General features: G+C 34.6%; 1 protein-coding gene across 1 annotated transcript in view; it reads left to right on the top strand.

Moving 5' to 3' along the window:
* Positions 1-15,676, top strand: part of Nhlrc2 (NHL repeat containing 2) — a 59,649-nt gene that overhangs the window by 15,693 nt on the left and 28,280 nt on the right. The window contains exons 3-5 of the mRNA XM_020186452.2: positions 4,319-4,774; positions 7,510-7,631; positions 13,788-13,917. Coding sequence (XP_020042041.1) covers positions 4,319-4,774; positions 7,510-7,631; positions 13,788-13,917 — 708 coding nt within the window. The remainder of the gene's footprint in view (positions 1-4,318; positions 4,775-7,509; positions 7,632-13,787; positions 13,918-15,676) is intronic.

Below are 15,676 nucleotides of genomic sequence, written 5' to 3'. Positions count from 1 at the left end.
AAAAGGAGAATAGTTCCAAGAACTTAAGCAAAGCACAAACAGAATAACCCCATTACTCCCAGAAAAAGAAACATCATAGTACAAAGTACTCAGCACAGATTTAGATCATATCATCAGCTCTTCAAACATAAGGACTAAGAATGAAAGCCTCAGAGAAGCACTGGTTTTGGGAGAAAATCAACCGTAGACAAGCTGTGGTTTCCCTTGGAGATGGGCCCGTGAAGGGAGAGAAGGAAAGAAGAAGGAGAATGTTTAGGACCCAGCAGAAACAGAAGAGAAAGACATACCAACAACTTCTCCTTCCAAGGATACAATCCATCAGTGAAACTGCACAGGAAAAGGAACTATCAGAAGAGGGCGCTCTCAAACTAGGAACCCTGTCTACAGAATGAGGAGGAATAAAAGAGGATCACTTCTGCATAAAACTGCTGTAAACTGCATATGAGGATTTTCACTTGAATAGTCACAGAATTGACAAAATGTAACACAGTGCTTCTTACTGGATTATATGTCCTCACAGCATTCAGGAATAATAATAAGCAACTTGAGTCAGAAATGTTAAAACTAAGAAATGGACAGAAAAGGAAAGAAATTGGTGTTCATTGAACTCAGGAAATAGAAGACAAAATTCAGAATTAAAACTAAATTGCAAGATGCCAAGGAACAATACATTCATATAAGGGAAAAATAACCTAAAGAATGAAAATTTAAAAAAAAAGAATGAAAGTGAGCTATACAAAGAAGTTGAAAGGTATAGGGAGGAAATAATTACATGTGAAAACAGGCAAAGGAGGTCCAACACAGGACTACTTGGAGATCCCCAATGTCAAAACAACCACCAAAACTAATATCTGAAATTAGAATCCAAAAAAATTTAGCAGAAATTAAAGAAACTTGAATCCGCATATTGAAAGGGTCTACTGGTACCAGGGAAAATGAATCCAAATAAAACTGTTACACTTTAAAGAGGAATAAAGTCCTTAAGACCTCCAGAGAGAAAGATAACTTGCAAAGGCAAGTGGATGAGACTGATCAGACTTGTCACTGTAACATATAAAGCAAGGAGAAAACAGTAGAACAACATTTCAGGATTTTTTTCTGTACTGGGGTTTGAACTCAGGGCCTTATGATTGCTAGGCAGGTGCTCTACCACTTGAACCATGTCCCCAGCCCACATTTCAAGAATCTTAATGAGTGTAAACCTCTTACTTCAAGCATCAATCAAGACTATAAAAAGGAACTCCAAGAATGCTGTGCTCATGTGCCCATTCTAACTCAGGGTGAGTAGAAAAACTGCCCATAAGTGGATGAAGATTTCATACATATAGTTGTATGCTAAGACCAAAACAAGGATGTAGGGGTTTGATCAAACTATTCATCATAGTTTGATCTGAAAAACAGAGCCACTGGGAGTATTGAAAAATAGTAAGAGTCTCATTATATAGGCAGTTGTGGAGCTGTCTGACTAGACTACATGAAGCTGTTTCTTCTGTGCCTAGTACCTCAGCTTGAAGGTGGTAGGTTCAGGCAGTTGAAAAGAAAAGGTGGATATGAAGCAGGAATGTGCAATGACAAACCAGAATGTAAACCTGAACCTATGTAGGCTTCCAGTCTTTTTAATGATGTGATTAGCAGGTGCCCTTTGTTGTGGATCAAAACACTAACCTTGCCCAGGGAGGAGACTTGGAATGCATGTGTTCCCTTGTATTCATTTGCCTGCTGTTCCATTGCTATCCCTTTATTTGCCTTTCTGATTTCACTTGTTTTAGATGTGTCTTATTATATAGAGGATGTACAAATCCTTTTCATAGATGAGTTAGGGCTGAGTGTGTGACTCTGGTGGAGTGCCTGCTTAGCAAGCATGAGGCCTTGGGTTCAAACCCTAGTGCCACCAAAAAAAAAAAATGAGTTAAGCTCATTCATATTTATTCATACAAGTATAAGTAACGAATTATTATGTGTATTAGGTTACATTGGTTGTGTATCTCAACATATGTTTTCTTTGCTGTTTTTTACTAATTTCTTTTGATATTTATAGAAATTTGTATTGTTTTATTTGGTTACCTGTACACTTAAAACTTCAAAAATAATAATGCTAAAATTTGTTGACATTTTCCTATATGTGAAGCACTATGCTAAATGCCTTACACAGATTATTTCTTTTAATCCACCCTACCTAAGAGGCAGTTACTGATTATTTTCCTAATTTTACAAATGAAAAAACTGATATAGAGGGCAAGTAGCTTGGCCAAAGTAATCAGCATATAGTCCTTCCTGCTCTCCCGCTCTACTCTCTCCCCCACATCTCCCACAAGTCCTCAGCTGCCACTCCTCTCCATATCTTTTCTATATCTTGTGTGTGTGTTTACTCTTGTTTTAAGTATTTTTTAATGATATGTCTATACATGGTTTTCTTTTAATTTGGGTCCCATTTGGCATGTGTTAACATTGAATTTTGTAAATATATGTCTTTAACCAAATTTTGGAAGTTTGGACATTGTTTAAATATTTGTTCTGCTCCATTCTCTTTCTCCTTTCCTTCTGGGATTCCATTTACACTTTAGATCCTCAAAACTGTTACATATCTCCCAGAGGTTGTGTTCATTTTTATTCTTTCCTATGTCCTTACAATTGGGCTATTTCTGCTGAGCTACCTTCAGGTTCATTAACTTTATCCTCATTACCTTTTTGCCACTGAGCTCTTTCAGTGAATTTATTTCAAATAAATATTTTCAGGGTTTATTTAGGTTTTTTTTCCCCTAGTTTCTATTCCTTATGTTTCCATTCATGTGGTTTTTGTCTTTACCTCATGGAATGTAGTTACAGCTGTTTTAAAGACTTTGCTGATGTACACATGTGCTTTGTTATGAATTATACTCGTCTTCTGTCAGCTCTCTCTCGTGCCAACTCAGCAATTCAGTTTTCAGTTCTTTAAGAATTTGCTACACTTTATTGAGTCTGTGTCACATATGTGTAGTTTTAGAGGTTGAGTATTTGTTCCCAGCAACAGGGAGTCACCTTCTCCAGTTTGCCTCCCCTCACAGTTCCCCCCACTCTCCAACGTTTCTGGTTCCTTGAGCCAGAAATGCAATGTGTTTTTTCGTTGGATTCTTAGCTACCCATATGGCTGCAGAACTAGGGTCTCTCTCTGGGTTAGGAATGAGAGGCATAAAACTGGAACCCTACCTTCTATAAACTAGGTGCTTTTTTTTTGGTGGGGGGAAGGTAGGACTGCAGTTTGAACTCAGAGCTTCATGCTCAAGTCATGCCTCTGGTTCTTGCTCTGGTTATTGTGGAGATGGGGGTCTCATGAACTATTGGCCAAGGCTGGCCTCAAACCACAGTCTTCCCCATCTCAGCCTCCCAGGTAGCTAGGGTTTATAGGCATGAACCACTAGAACCCAGCTCTACCTGCTTTTGTTTACTTTTTCTTAGTCCTCAAACACTGGTATATTATATGCTTTTGTTTTGGTTTGAAGATATAATAGAACTGTGGGGAATTATACCTCTGATTTGTGTAATTTTATTTGTTCTTCATGCTGATTTGAGTAGTTTTTGGTGGATGTGTTTGGAGACTTGTATTGAGTTTTTCTCTGTATCCAGCCTAACACTTCTTGTTTTTCCTCCCTCCTGTACTAACTTCCCTAAATAATACATTGATTAGGTAAAAGAAATACGTTATTTTTAGTTCTCAGTAGTTCTGCTGTCTACAAGAAGGTTTGTTCTAAGAATTTTATAAATTATTTTAAATAAATTGAAAACTTCTGGTAATATTTCGCTTATATTCATTCTGTTACTATGTAATGTAAAGTTATGTATATATAAATTTAAGAGAATAATATGACAATAGATACTTAAAAAAGTAGTCATAATCACTCTGAATTTCAAAGGGGCCTATATTAGGTTGAAGAATGTTTCAACATCTCAACATCTTCATTAGATAGTAGACTTTTGTGTGGGAGAGTAGTGCGTGGAATTGAACCAAGGGCCTTGCATGTGCTGGGCAAGTGCTCTACCTCTGAGCTACATCCCCAGACCCTAGATGATACTTTTTAATAGCTTTGTCTAGCTGGTGGTCATAAAGAGTTCTAATCCTGCAGTAGTACATGAATTTGATCATGTGTTTTTATCTAGAAAATAAGATTATTATGAGATTTACATTTATTTTTAACGTGTGTTTAAATGGTTGAAAATAATAATGTAGTTCTATTTTTTTTAAATCTATGACTGTTTACATTTATTAATGACTCAAGTTTTTTTGTGTGACTAATGTCACTTAATATTTCATAATGTTTAACATATACTTTTCCCCTTTCAGATGGTCTTCTGATTGTTGGTGTTCACTCAGCTAAGTTTCCAAATGAAAAAGTCCTGGACAACATTAAGAGTGCTGTTCTCCGATACAATATCACCCACCCTGTGGTTAACGATGCAGATGCCATTCTTTGGCAAGAACTAGAAGTTTCCTGCTGGCCAACTCTGGTCATTCTTGGACCCCGTGGAAACATGCTGTTTTCTCTGATGGGAGAGGGGCACAAAGATAAATTATTTTTATATACTTCAACAGCTTTAAAGTATTATAAAGACAGGGGACAGATCAGAGATAATAAGATCGGTATCAAACTCTATAAGGATACTTTGCCATCTTCACCATTGCTGTTTCCTGGCAAAGTAACAGTAGACCATGCTGCTAATAGACTGGTAGTAGCAGATACCGGACACCATAGAATTTTGGTCATTTCGAAGAGCGGACACATTCAACACAGTATTGGAGGTAAAGTTTGCTTCTAATTATGCTAAAAATGTGTTTTGCAATTATAAAAGTAGTTCAAGTAAATATAGAAAGGTGACATGAATTAACTTGTAACTTCATTACAAAATTATTTTGTTATTAAATACGTAGTATCTGAACTAGCCTCTCTTTACTTTTTAGAAAACAAATAAAATTGCCTAAAAGCTCCATGTCCAAAGAAGGGAGTGACTAAGTTATGTAGCTTAATCATTGATATCTCTTGTTTTCTAAAAAATTAACCATACTTACTGTCTTAATAAAATACATATGTTTTGTATTTCTGGTTGTATTTGCTTTTTGGCAGTACTGGGGTTTGACCTTAGGTCCTTGCTCTTGTTAGGTGTGTTCTCTACCACTTCAGCCATGTTCCCAACCCCTGAATGTCTGATATTTTAAGTTGAAGGATTATATTTTATTTTTCTACAAAATATAGTCATGTATTTTTCAAGATCAGGACAGTTGCCCTAGAAACTTGATACTTAGATTATAAAATAAATAAACTCCAATTTGCACGTAATTTTACTTTTCTCTCCTTTCTTTCCTAAGAATGTAAGCCTATTTCTGGATCCATTCCCTTTGAGTATAGCAAAGTAGTATCATGCAAGCATAGATTGTTTTAATCCATATCTCCCTGGCCCTAGATTAAAAAAAAAAATTCCTCTCATTTACAGCTACATAAATAATAAAGTCTCTTAGGTACATTCCTATTAATCTTGCTTATCCAAACCAACTGATACATAACAAGTAACTGTAACAAGTTACAACATATCAGTCAAAAAGTAATTCATTTATTTGCTTTAGCATAGATCCTGCTTTAGTAACACATGTATGCTACATAAAGTAGGAATATCTGAATTTCAGTACAAAAAAAGTGAAACACTCCTAAACTATCATGTTCTTCCTAGTAAGCCTTACCTCTTGAATTATTTGTGTTCCTTGATTGTTGTTTTTATTAGAGTATAAGTTGTGTTTTTGTGATACTTGTTTTATTTTAGCTACTGGGTATTTTCAGCTATGACAGGCAGCTTTGAGATTGTTACCCAAAAATGTTTTTTGTGATAGCTTAAATTTAAATGATTTTAAAGTTTTCAAAATAGTATAGGTGAATATTCTTCTGTTAACAAAAACCACCAGCAAGCTATACTTTTCAAACGTGTTTCTAAGAATACTGTTATCTCTTAGTATATTAGTAGTTGCTTCTTAGTTTTTAAAAAGGAATTCTCTGATCACATACACTCAGGAAATACTGATATAATGTGATTTAACAATTTTTTTTGGTGGTGGGTGGTGTCATTGGACTCCTTAGATCTTTTACTCTGCTAATGTGCCTCAGGCATATACAGAAGGGAGTATCAGTACACAATATTTCCAATCTAAAGTGGCCACAGAACTCCCCCCGCACCCTATACCCCTTTTTTTTCAGGGAACTCTTAAAATCAACAATAGTAAAACAGTGTTAATAAAAATAGCAAGCAGTATGTGCCTGGTATTATTTTAAGCATTCATAATTCTCTGAGTTAAATACTATTAATCTATTTTGTAGAAGGAAAACAAAGACATGAAGAACTTGCTCATTCCATCACCTAGGAAGCAGAGGAGCTGGGATGTAAATTGAGTCCTGTTGGGCTCTTGGGTCATTTCCTAGAGACTATAATGTGCTACCTCTCTCACTGATACTAGGACAGTGGGATTTTGCAGAAATACCAGTTTGTGACTGCTGACTGGAGGCTTTGGATAGCTTTCCCTGGGTCACAGAAATAACAGTTGTCTTTTATTGTGCCATAATCTCTACCCTTGAAACTCTGCATGTTGAAAGTTGGGACATAGCCAGTAGACCAAAATCACTCTCTCTCTTAAAGTATATATAAGCTATTGTAGGGCTTTATGGCAGAGAGAAATGGTAGATAGGAAGGAGTATTACCCTATTTTGTTTCTTTTTGTTTTTGTGGGAAGTGAACTGAGGATTGAACGCACGCCCCGGGCATGCTAGGCAAGTGTTCCACCACTGGACTACACCTCTAGCCTACCTGGGGTTCTTGACTCAAGAAATGCTTGGGTGGCTGTCAGGATCTAGGGTTATTTGCAACATTTTTAAGCATGTTTATTTACCTAAGGAAAAAAAGTACATAATTTTCATTTCTTTATCGAAGAAGCTTATCTTCCAAAATTGTTAAATTATTCATCTAGATGTTGAAAGATTAAAATTGTTTTAAAATTTCTAGTCTTAAGTAACAGGTAATTAAAGTGCTTTTAAAAATACTTTCTTCTGCTGGGTGCTGGTGGCTCACACCTGTAATCCTAGCTAATCAGGAGATAGAGATCAGAAGGATTGTGGTTCAAAGCCAGCCCGTGCAAATAGTTTGAGAGACCCTGTCTTGAAAAACACCCATCATATAAAAGGTCTGGTGGAGAGGCTCAAGATGTAGGCCCTGAGTTCAAACCCAGTACCGCAAACAACAACAACAAAACTTTCTGATATGTGCTATTGAAGTGCACTAGTAACTGTTGTACTATAACCAGTGCATTACCAAAATGCACTCTCGGACAAAAATTGATACTTTGGGAAATGTTTTAGTTTTGAGGTAGAAGTATCAATTTTACTTAACTTTAAAATTCCAGCATTAAATACAAATTTTATTTTTATTTTGGGGGAGGGTTTACCTTAAAGTCCCTTTTCTAATGAGAATATTTTATCTCATGACTTTCTTGTCTTTTAGGACCTAAGCCTGGAAAAAAAGATGGAATATTTTCAGAATCATCTTTTAACTCTCCACAGGGTGTAGCCATGGTGAATAATACCATATATGTTGCAGACACTGAAAACCACCTCATAAGAAAGGTAATTTTCCATTGGAAATTAAACTTTTAATACTCCAGTCAAAAAAATCTGATATATACTTGATGTGTTAAATACTTGAAGTTAAAGGTAACACTTAAACACATCAGAGCATCCTTATTCAGCCTCTTGTAGGGGTACTTGTTTTAGTTTTATTCTTAATACCTTGTTTTTCTGTGTGTCAGTGTATAGTTGCCACAGAAGAAAAAACCCATTCTTTTTTGTCCTTTGTTTTAAAGTCATGTTCCTAATTATCCAAAAGCTCTTCCCTCATTTGAGGTATTTTCCTAATCCCTAATTTACACAGTGATTCTTTGTCCTTTCCAGTTAAATTTTCTCAAACCTAGAAAAAAAAGCATACCACTCCTGCCTCCCTTCAGCTCTTATGCTTTGGCTGGAAATACTTAATAGTCAATTCATCTTAAAATTCGTCAATTTCATCTCATTAGGAGTTATATGTTTTCAAAAAGCTAATTAATACATAAAGATAAAAATGTTCCCTGGTCATCAATTCCATCTTTGCAGAGATAACCAACCATGGTCTCTGTATTTTTTCAGAAGTTTTCTACTCATGTACAAATTTATATTTAAAAGATTATCTATACTAGAGAACTTTTTAAAACACACATGTACAATGGTGTTTGGCAGGTTTTCTTTTTTTTTTGTATTAGTCACATGAATGACATGAATGATGGTCATATTTCATTGTAGGTAGAACCACTTATGGTTACTTAAAACGTTCCCTACCAATAGCAATTTGGGACATAATCCATTCGTCTTTAAATTGCCATCTATTTGGAAAATAACCAAGTTCCTCTAATCCATCCTTGGGTAAACACATTGTTTCAGATGCTTTGTTGTTTTCTTATCTTCCAATTTTGACATTTATCCTTACCTTTGTGACTATTATCACCTAATACACCTGTAGAAGCAAATACATATATAAAATATATGATAAGATGCACTGCTTTGTAAACCTCAATGGGAACAAGAAATATGTTTTCTTTACTGACGAAATCCTAGCACTTAGAATAGGGCCTGACCTATGAAAGATGTACCACAGATATTTATTAAATGAATTTATGAACAAATAACATCTGTCTAATGAAGCATTTTCAAAAATGTTCCTATTAATAAAGATGTTATGTGAAAAAAGGCCTTTGTGGATTAATGAAGTAGATGTGTTTTTTTGAAAGTCATAGAGACTGTCTTCTTGGAATCTTAAATATGCTAATACGTTGTTGGGAATGTTAGTCACGGACTTGTTTGACCATGAAGCCCTTTTTAAGCAGAGCTGCTCATAGGACTAATGTTTCCATGGTTTATACTGTGCAGAAAAATGTGTTTTGATTTTTCTTATTTGTTGTTTAATTAAACCCATGGGCTGGCAGAGTGGCCCAAGTAGTAGAGCACCTGCCTAGCAAGGTTGAGGACCTGAATTCAACTTCTAGTACTGCCAAAAAAAAAAAAATGTTTATTATTATTAAGTCTTTTAAAATCAATATTTCTTAGTCATTTTCTTTGGAGAGTTGTTTCTCTAATTCATCAGGATGTCATAGACATCTTGCAGCATATTGAAATAGTAAGATACTAGCCCCTGACATTCCAAGATGCTTCTACTTTTTAACTTGTGTCCTCCTTGCTCCTGCTTTAGAACTTAGTGAATTTTTGGATTGACTATAGTGCTACATTTCAAATTTTCATGCATTTTAATAGGGTAATCACAACAAATAGAGATTTCCTGAAGTTCTATATTATATGTGGGTTCCAGTTTTTCTTATCCTCACCATCACTCGCTATTTCCTTTGTGTTTAATTGTAACCATCCTGTTGGGTATACAGTAGCATCTCACTGTGGTTTAGACGTGCGTTTCTGTGATGACTCACAGTGTCAAGCATCTTTCCTGTGCTTTTGGGCCACTTGTCTCTCCTCCTTTGAGAAGTATCTATTCAGGTTCTTTTCCTATTTTTTAATTGGGTTATTTGTCTTTTTTATAATTGAGTTGTAGGAACTCTTTATATATTCTTGGTACAAGTTCTTTAACAGGTTATGTGGTTTACAAATATGCTTTCATTCTTTGGATAGCCTTCTCACTTAATCATGTGCCTGGAAGCACAAAAGTTTTAAATTTTGATGATGAGTAATTTATCTGTTTTCTTTTGTTGCTTATATTTTTGGTGTCATGTTTAAGAATCCATTGCCAAGTCGAAGGTCACAAAAAATTTATTAAGTTTGGGCCCTTGTAAGTAAGTCTTTCATTGGTTGGGAATTGATTTTTAGATACCGTGAGAAATAAGGGTCCACTACATTCGTTTGTGGATATTTAGTTATCCCAGAACGGTTTTTTGAAAGACTGTTTTGCCTCCACTGATTAGTCTTGGCAGCCTGTTAAAAATCAATTGATCATAGATACATGGGTTTATTTCTGGACTTTCAAATCTATTCCATTGGCCTGTATGTCTGCCCTTAGGCCAGTACCACATTATTTTGACTGCTGTAGCTTTTGGTAAGTTTTTAAATCAGGAAGTATTTAAGGAAGCCTTACCCATCTCTTTTTCCAGATTGTTTTGGCACTATGTGACCCTTGCAGTTCCGTATGAATTTTAGGATCAACTTGTCCATGTATGCAAAAAAACTTGTTTTTTTATATAAATAAAGAAACCTTGTTTCTTACATAAATAATTGTCTCCAAAATAAATCTTCTGATTTTTAAACTTCTTCCCTTTTATAATTGCTGTCTAAGACTTCTAGCACTTTTATGCATTAGTCGTGATAGGGGTTACCTTGTCATGTTCACAATCTTAAAGGAAATGTATGTAAATTTTCTCTAAAATTTAATATTTGCTGTAACATTGGGGAATACTAAATCAGGGAAATTTCTGTTTCTAGTTGCTAAAATTATTTTACTAAATGAACCTTATACATTTATTGAAATAATTGGTCTGTCCATGTGATGGATTATATTAATAGATTCTTTTGATGTTGAGTCATCTTTTTATTCCTGGGGTAAATCTTACCTAGTTAATTTTTTAGAAAATCAAGTTGGATTTGATTATCCAAAATTATATATAATATTTTTAAATGCATGTTCACAAAAGGCTCCGTAATTTCTCATATTCTTCTCACCTAGTTTTAGAATCAGGTTACCCTAACCTCATCAAATCATCAATTTCATTCTTTTTCTGTATTTTGTAATAATTTGCCTAAAATAAGAATTAGTGGTTTTTGAACATTTGTTAGAACTCCCTCGTAGCATCACTTGGGCCTGGTGTTTTTTTGTAAAATTAGTTCTTTGATTTTTATATCAATTTCTGTGATCAAGAACTATTACAAAGGCCCATCCCAAGCTGCCTATTGTATTGTCACAGATTGGGTTCAGTAAAAATACAAATAAGGTTAAATTGATGAATTTTCTTTATAATCTTAGTAAATTACAGAGTAGGCACTAATGAAATAATGCAAATAGGCATACTTAAATAAATGTAATTTACTATAGCAATAGAATAAAGGATAACTACAATAGGTTTGTTTTTACTAGGTTCAGAAAAATGTTTGAAACCATGTCATGCATATTCATGATAAAAAAATTTCCATTTCAGCAAACTTGAAATGGAAATGAATGTCCTCAATATGGTAAAGGGCATCTACAAAAAGCCTCTGGCTTCACTTAATGCAAAAGATTGTACTGGAAGTCCTAACCATTTTAATAAAGCAAGAAAGAGAAATAAAAGATGTGTAGGTTGAAAAGGAGAGGAATGAATAATTCTCTTTATTTGCTAATGACATGTCATGTACATAGAAAGTTATAAGAAATCAATGAAACACTACTTTAAGAAGTGAATTTAGGAAGGTTGCAAAATATAGAGCCCATTAAAAAGATCAAATATATTATTACATATTAGTAACAATCAACTGGAAATTGAAATTTATAAATTTGGTCTATAACAACAATAAAAAATAAAATATTTAGAACAAATTTAGCAAAATACATATAAACCCTGTGTATACTCGGCCTTTTCTATCTACGGGGTCCCATGTTTGTGGATTCAACTGTGAATTGAAAATATTTAGAGAAAAAATTGCATCTGTACTGATCATGCATACACAAACATTATTTTCTTGTTATTCTCTGAGCAAAATAGCTTAACAACTATTTATATAGCATTTATATTGTATTAGGTTATTATAAGTATAATGGGAGAATGTATCTAAGTTGCATGCAAATGCTAACACCATTTTATATAAGAAACTTGTACATCCTTGGATTTGAATATCCATAGGAAGGTCCTGGGACCAATCCTTCATGGATACTAAAATTTACATGGAAATGTAAAACAATGAATTTATAATATATAAGACAATCTTGGGAAAGGACAATGTTGAAAGACTTAACACTACCTGTTTGAAGACTTCCTATATTGCTACATTATCATGACTATAGTATTTTCATAAGGATAGGGCATAGATCAGTAAAAAAGAATGAAGAACCTTTGACAACCCCATACCTATACAGTTACTGGAGTTTTTCAAAAATCATCAAAGTCCTCAAATGTAGAAGAAAAATCATTTCAGCAAACGGTGCTTGAACAACTAGGTAAGATTCGTCACAGACTGAAATGTGAAAGTTTAAACATAAAGCTTTTAGAAAATACTTCTCAAAGGTAGATAGATAAACAGATGGCCCACAAGCACAGGAGATGCTTGACATTCTTAGTAATCAGGGAATTAGATATCAAAACCACAATGAGAAGTCACTTTATACCCTCTCAGGATAGCTGAGAATATTTTTGTGATTTGCAGATAGGCAGAGCTTTCTCAAAATAGGACACTGCAACAATAACCATAAAAGAAAAACTGATAAATTAGATTACATATTTTTTTGACACGGTCTCGCTGTGTAACCCAAGCCATCCTCAAACTTGAGATCCTCCTGCCTCAGTCTCTCAAGTACTGGAATTACAGGCATATACAACCATGCTCCTTGACTATCAGAATTTTAGATGCAGGACTGGGAACTTGACTTAAGTGGCAGAGCACCTGCCTAGCAAGTGTGAGGCCCTGAGTTTAAACCCCAGTACTACCCCCCCCCAAGTTTTTTTAATGTGCATGAAAATTTACCATTAAGAAAATGAAAAGATATCATAAGCTTTAGAAATATTAACAAAAATCCACAAAATGATATATGAAGGGACTAATATCTGATATGTAGAGACTCCTATAACTGAAAAATGAAAAAAAGATGGGCCAAAGATTTGAACACACATTTCTCAAAAGAAGATACAAGAATGACCACAAGCATGTATAAATGTGTTCAACATCATAAGAAGGAAATGTAGGGCTGGGGACATAGCTCAAGTAGTAGAGTACCTGCCTAGCAAGCACAAAAGCCCTGAGTTCAAACCCCAGTATGATTGATTGATAATAGATGATAGAGAGAGAGAAGAGAGAAAATTAAAATCACAGTGCTGGTCTAGGAACTGTGGTTTCTATGGCCCTGGCAGTAAGGAGGCTGAGGTGAGCTGAGCCCAGGAGTTTGAAATTTTTCCATAGTAAAATGTTGGGAAGAGGGTGTCAGAAAATGAAAACGAGCAACTTTCTTCGGTAGACTACATCAGTTTTTCAGGTTATGAAATGAGTCAGCATAGTGTCGTAGAAAGTTTGAGTTGAAATTCCAGATCCTTGCCTTCCCATCTGTGAGATGTTGGGAAAATTACTTAACAATTTGTGTCTCAGTTTCCTTTAAAATAACCAATGTCACTGTCGTTGGGTTAGCATGAGGATGACTGAGTACATAATAAGTTATATGTGTATCAGTTGCTGACTGAGCATATTTGAAATACATATATTCAATTTTAAGAAACATGCATTTTGCAAGGTTTTAAATTTTCATTTTCTTTTAAAATATAGTTAGGATGAGGTCAACACAGTTCTGGTGGAGACTCGTGGGTGTGGTGGGGGAAGGAATTGGAGAGGAGTGGACAGGTAAGGGGAATGAAAGGGACTGATTGAATGCACTTAAATAACATGTCCCCTATAATTAACCTTTTTTTAAAAAAATCATTGTGTTGCAAATACTCTTTATATGTTTTACTGGAATTCTTCACACACCGAAAGTAAAAGTAACATGCACTGCATAAAACTTCAATTAAATTTTTTTAGATTGATCTAGAAGCTGAGAAGGTGAGCACGGTAGCTGGCATTGGAGTTCAAGGTACAGATAAAGAAGGTGGAGCAAAAGGGGAACAGCAGCCCATTAGCTCCCCTTGGGATGTTGTTGTTGGATCATCAGGTATGTAAGCTTTTAATATTGAACTTCGCTTTCAAAAGTAAGATTTGAAAAGTATTCTTGAAATACTCTTTTGGGTTAGTCATATTGCTTGGTTATTTTATATATTTATATTTGTGGCTTGGAGTTTGCTAATTGTGAACAACAAAGGAAGCAGTAATACACACAATAGAATATATGTTATATATAACACTGCGTACTGTATTTTATCGACTAGATGAAGTATATATTCCTCTAAAGAATTTCAGTTTATAATGTCGTTCTAAGTATTCTGAAATTGAAAGGATTATGGTTTCAGAACTTCAGAAGATTATTCATGAATTATTCAAGATTATACTGTTGAGTAGCATTCTTATTTATTATTCTAATTTGAAAAATTGAGAAATCAAAGATGAAGCTGCTTTTTTTTAGACTTTATATTTGTAGTTTTGAAATATGTGGCTTTTGAGCAATAAAAACATTTTCACCCTAATAAGTTAGACATATACTGATAATAAATGAGACTTACATTGTCCTCATGATCTTTATTACCTGTATTAACTGACTAAAAGAAAGCCAGGAGTACTCTTACTAGCATTCTTGTCATTGCTCCTTACCAACTGGGATGGCTTTCTATTGTCTAAAATCAGAAAAATGAATTTAAAAAGTAGGATACATTGAAAGTGGAATTTGAGATGAAATGGTTCATGTGATCTTAATATATTTAAACAGTGAATAAGTACTAGTTTATTTGAATGACTTTACATTTGAGATAATTATCTGTTATGGTGCCAATTTGGTTGTAATTCAGAGATCTTATTTTTTCATTGTAATTAGCTTTTATAAAGCTTTTAACATTAATAAAATAAATGGGTGAATTTCTGGTTAATATATTTAACTTGTGTGTTTCATATAACTTATTTTGAGAATTCTGTGTTCTAAACAATAATGAGGTGTTTTGTGGCTCACTAAGGGGGTGGTATAGTAGAAATGGGACATCTTAGGTCCAGACAATAGGGGATGTACATCATATGTAGAGAATTTAAAATTAGTAATAAACAAATTAAAACTCAGTGTCCTTCTTTATTACAGTTCATCAGCAATTCTAAACAACTCCAGAGTTTTAAATCCCGTCTCAGATTTAGCACACTTGCTTTCCTGCCTTTGGTCTACCAAATCTTACACATGGAAAGGGAGTCTGAAACATAGCTGTCAGTGACATAGTCAAAGTAGGTGAGAATTACACTGTTGCCATCTCAAGGGGGAAAAAATTCTTCATGTAATATGTTAACCCTCTCCACCGTGATTTATACCCAATAGTTCAGATAGCAATTTAGTTACTGATGTTTGTATCTTGTCACTTTGTACTCACTGTATGTTAGTAATTGCCATAGTACTACTACTTAAGAAGTCATTCCAGTAGCAGGACACAGGTAACTCACACCTGTAATCCTGGCTACTTGGGAGGCTGAGATCCAGAGGATCACAGTTCCAGGCCAATCCAGTCTAATAGTTCATGATTCCCCATCTCCAAAAATAACCAGAGCAAAATGACCTGGAGGTATGTGGCCCAAGTGGTAGAAAACCTGCACTGCAAGTGCAAAGCCCTAGGTTCAAACTCCAGTCTCACCAAAAAAAAAAAGTTTCCCAAGACTCTTAAATATTTCTTGCTCACATAATCACTTTATCAACCAATTAAGACTGAGACAGTTTCAGCTTTGTTCTAAGCGGTTTCTTAGGTGTAGATTTGGTTCTTATAGTACTCATCTGTGACCAGTAGCTG

Source organism: Castor canadensis, chromosome 7 (assembly GCF_047511655.1).
Source record: "Castor canadensis chromosome 7, mCasCan1.hap1v2, whole genome shotgun sequence".
Classification (NCBI taxonomy): domain Eukaryota; kingdom Metazoa; phylum Chordata; class Mammalia; order Rodentia; family Castoridae; genus Castor; species Castor canadensis.
Note: the sequence above shows the minus strand (reverse complement) of the source record. Positions and strands in the feature narration are given on the sequence as shown.